This window comes from Sinocyclocheilus rhinocerous, unplaced genomic scaffold (assembly GCF_001515625.1).
Source record: "Sinocyclocheilus rhinocerous isolate Xijiao unplaced genomic scaffold, SAMN03320098_v1.1 scaffold4140, whole genome shotgun sequence".
In the NCBI taxonomy this organism is placed as follows: domain Eukaryota; kingdom Metazoa; phylum Chordata; class Actinopteri; order Cypriniformes; family Cyprinidae; genus Sinocyclocheilus; species Sinocyclocheilus rhinocerous.
The window spans coordinates 115,952-119,032 of NW_015661995.1; the positions used below are offsets into that span (position 1 = coordinate 115,952).

At 45.0% G+C, this 3,081-nt stretch overlaps 1 protein-coding gene across 2 annotated transcripts in view; it reads right to left on the bottom strand.

Moving 5' to 3' along the window:
* Positions 1 to 3,081, bottom strand: part of LOC107727146 (importin subunit beta-1) — a 43,081-nt gene that overhangs the window by 22,664 nt on the left and 17,336 nt on the right. For both annotated transcript variants that reach the window (XM_016536930.1, XM_016536929.1), the window contains exons 15-17: positions 2,864 to 3,008; positions 1,279 to 1,361; positions 909 to 1,016 (exon numbers count right to left, since the gene is read on the bottom strand). In XM_016536930.1, coding sequence (XP_016392416.1) covers positions 909 to 1,016; positions 1,279 to 1,361; positions 2,864 to 3,008 — 336 coding nt within the window. The remainder of the gene's footprint in view (positions 1 to 908; positions 1,017 to 1,278; positions 1,362 to 2,863; positions 3,009 to 3,081) is intronic.

Consider the following 3,081-nt stretch of genomic DNA (forward strand, 5'->3'; position numbering starts at 1 on the left):
TATGTTTGATTGCATCATATAATAATTGCTGTTGATAGTGTTCATCGTCTGTTTTATTATGTCTTAAATTGATTTTTCCGTACATTTCTGCCATATGTACATTAACTGACAGTCACCACTGATAAGCTACCACTAAATATTGTAGAAACTTAATTTGCTGTAAAGTTGCTTTGCAATGATTTGTATCGTGAAAAGCGCTGTACAAATAAACTTGACAAGAGTTTTTACATTAACATATGATAAAAATTCTAAAATCATACTAAACTCTTTAAGTGAGTTCGCTTCATAAAAGAGTTTTCTACATGCATTAAAAGCTGGACAGCTCAATAAAACATGTTTGACAGAAAGGGGAATCTTGCAGAACATGCACTGAGTAGGGTCTTCACCTTTAAGCAAAAACGCATGAGTCAGTCTTGACATCCTGAAGTACACTTTGAATCGCTCGGGATAATCCTGCTGCTCCTTAATAACGAGGGGAACTCTCCTTCCTCTCTATTGGCGCTTTTCCACTGCATGGTACGGTTCGGAACGGTTCACTTTTGGGGGGTTTTCCACTGGGTACAGTACCTGGTACTTTTTTCTCAGGATTGGATGGACCCAATATTTCCTTTCTTTTTCTCTTTTTAAGAAGCGAGAGGACAACAAAATCATCCTCACTGCTTGAAGACTCCATTTAGTACTGTTTTGTGAATTTTTTTCTCAACAGATGAATTAATACGCATCGAACTCAGTGTGCAAGGTTTCTATGCGTGACGGATTTTTAGGATAATGAATATGAAAAAATGCATATGAAAACTTTGGACTCAGTGTGCAATGCCCTTAATAGTTACAAACGAACGGCCAGGACAGCTTGTGAATCAAACGATTTAAACGAGCAGCGCACACACACACAAAAGACGGAGACTTACGCCCAGGTTCTCCAGCAGCAGCTGCATGATTTCATCACAGTGAGGCAGGATGTTGGCCATCAGCGCTCGGCAAAGATCACACACCAGCCCCACCGCAGCCAGACACACCTGCACACACACAACACAGCACATACTGAACACCGTTCAAGGTTTCATTCACAAACAAGCCACACTGTCACTTGTTTTTAGAGGGGTTTATGAGCTGTTGAGTCCCGCAATGTCCAGTGTGGCCACAGGAGACCGTGGGGTCGGCACACACCGGGTGAAGTAGACTCTGATTCTCTGTGATGATATAAAATCCTGAGCTGCCTGAGCTCAGAGCAGCAGGAGGAACAATCATCAACAAACGCCAGCTTTACCCCAGCATTACCTGGTACTCCGCGTAATTCTTCAGGCCGATAACCAGGAAAGGCTTGAAGGCTTCCATGTACTTCAAGAAATCACTGCCCAAAACTGGAGAGGGAAGGTAGAGGGGAAAAAGCTGATTTCAATCATTCAGTAAATGGCTTTAGGAAATACTATCAAGACACTGAGGGATGCTCGTCAACTCCCAGATTCTTCATTCCTCCTAACATTACATCCTGAACATATCTGTTAGTTTGGTACAAGGAAGAGACTTGAATCTATAGTTTGGAAGCTCTTCCTCATAACTCCAGCATGTTATGGCGCTTTTCCACTGCGTGGTATGACTCGGCTCGGTACGGCACGGCACGGTTCGGCACGGTTTGCGTTTCCACTGCAGTTCAGTACCGCTTAAGAGTGGGCGGGATTATTCACATGTCGTTATAGTTGCGCCGCCTCTAATACCACGACTCCTAAAAAAAAACGTTTTCATTCCGCGTCGCCCCATCAAGCTCTCGCTGGATCCGCTCCTCTGCTATCAACGAGAGGAACGTCTGTTCTTCCGCAACAGACAACAAAACTTTTTGGTTGTTAAAAAACAAAAAGGTGCGCTCGTTCAAAACAGTTGCGTTCAATCCTTCGCTGGCTGTGCTGATTTAAATCTAGCGGTTCTTTTGTGTTTGTGTTGCAAGTTCAGTGACGCAGGTAGTGACGATTCTCTCCGACCAATCCGTGATCAGCAGAGTTTACACGTCACGTTTTGGTAACGGTACGGTTCACTTGGAACCCCAACCGAAGTGGTACTAAAAAAAAGTACCAGGTACCAGGTACTGTACCCAGTGGAAAACCCCCCAAAAGTGAACCGTACCGAGCCGTACCGTGCCGTACCATGCAGTGGAAAAGCGCCATTAGGTGAGAGGGCAGCGAGCAGGCGGTGATCTGATCATAAAACATGTCCAGCTGCATTTAACGCTGGCCACCTGAGATGGCATTAAAAACACCAGGTGGAAACATGGCCAGAGAAATGAAACAATAACTGACTCAAACCTGGCGGATTTTAATTTAGTAATATCAGACAAGTACCTCAATACCATGGTAAAATAAAACTATGGTTATTAGGCATCTGTATGAAAACTGTAATCTATCTATAGACATGTGTAGATTAAAAAACCTTCTGACTGCTTCGTTGCGCACGGTGTTGCTCCTGTTCATCAGCGCTTTTATCTGGCTTTAAAGTCACCGAGTCATTGGTGTTGTTTGCTGAATTCAAGCGCTTCACACTGGATCTCACAGCACTGCTTAGCGCTCGCGTTTGAACTGTGATCCGAGCGGATAGATGGTCCGTTCTGCTTTTGGCACATTAACATTATTGAACATTTATCCAACTCCTCGTATCATTTTAAAATTATACTGCAATAATTATCGTTAGCGATTTATCGCCCAGCCCTAGTTTAGATAAGAACAGAGTTTCCCACTGGCCACAAACAACTCATGTTTGTAGCAGAAAGCTGTGTTCAGTTTGATTCTCTGACTGACAGCTAGCTAATGCTGTCCACCGCTCGAATGTTTGCCGCCAAATGTTAGGCCCACAGCAGCATACTGAAGCCTCTCACCTTCCACCAGAGTGCTGACGGCCATGAGAGCGTCCTCCTGAACGCCTCCGGAGCCAGCGGTGCTCTGAAACATGCGCAGCAGAGACGCCATCACCACATCCGAGATCTGCAGCGCGTCCTGATGCTGCACCTTCCTCAGCACGTTCTGGGAGGACGGGACACAGATGAGAGAGCGAGGGCACACACTCACACTCTCTCACACACACACACACACACAC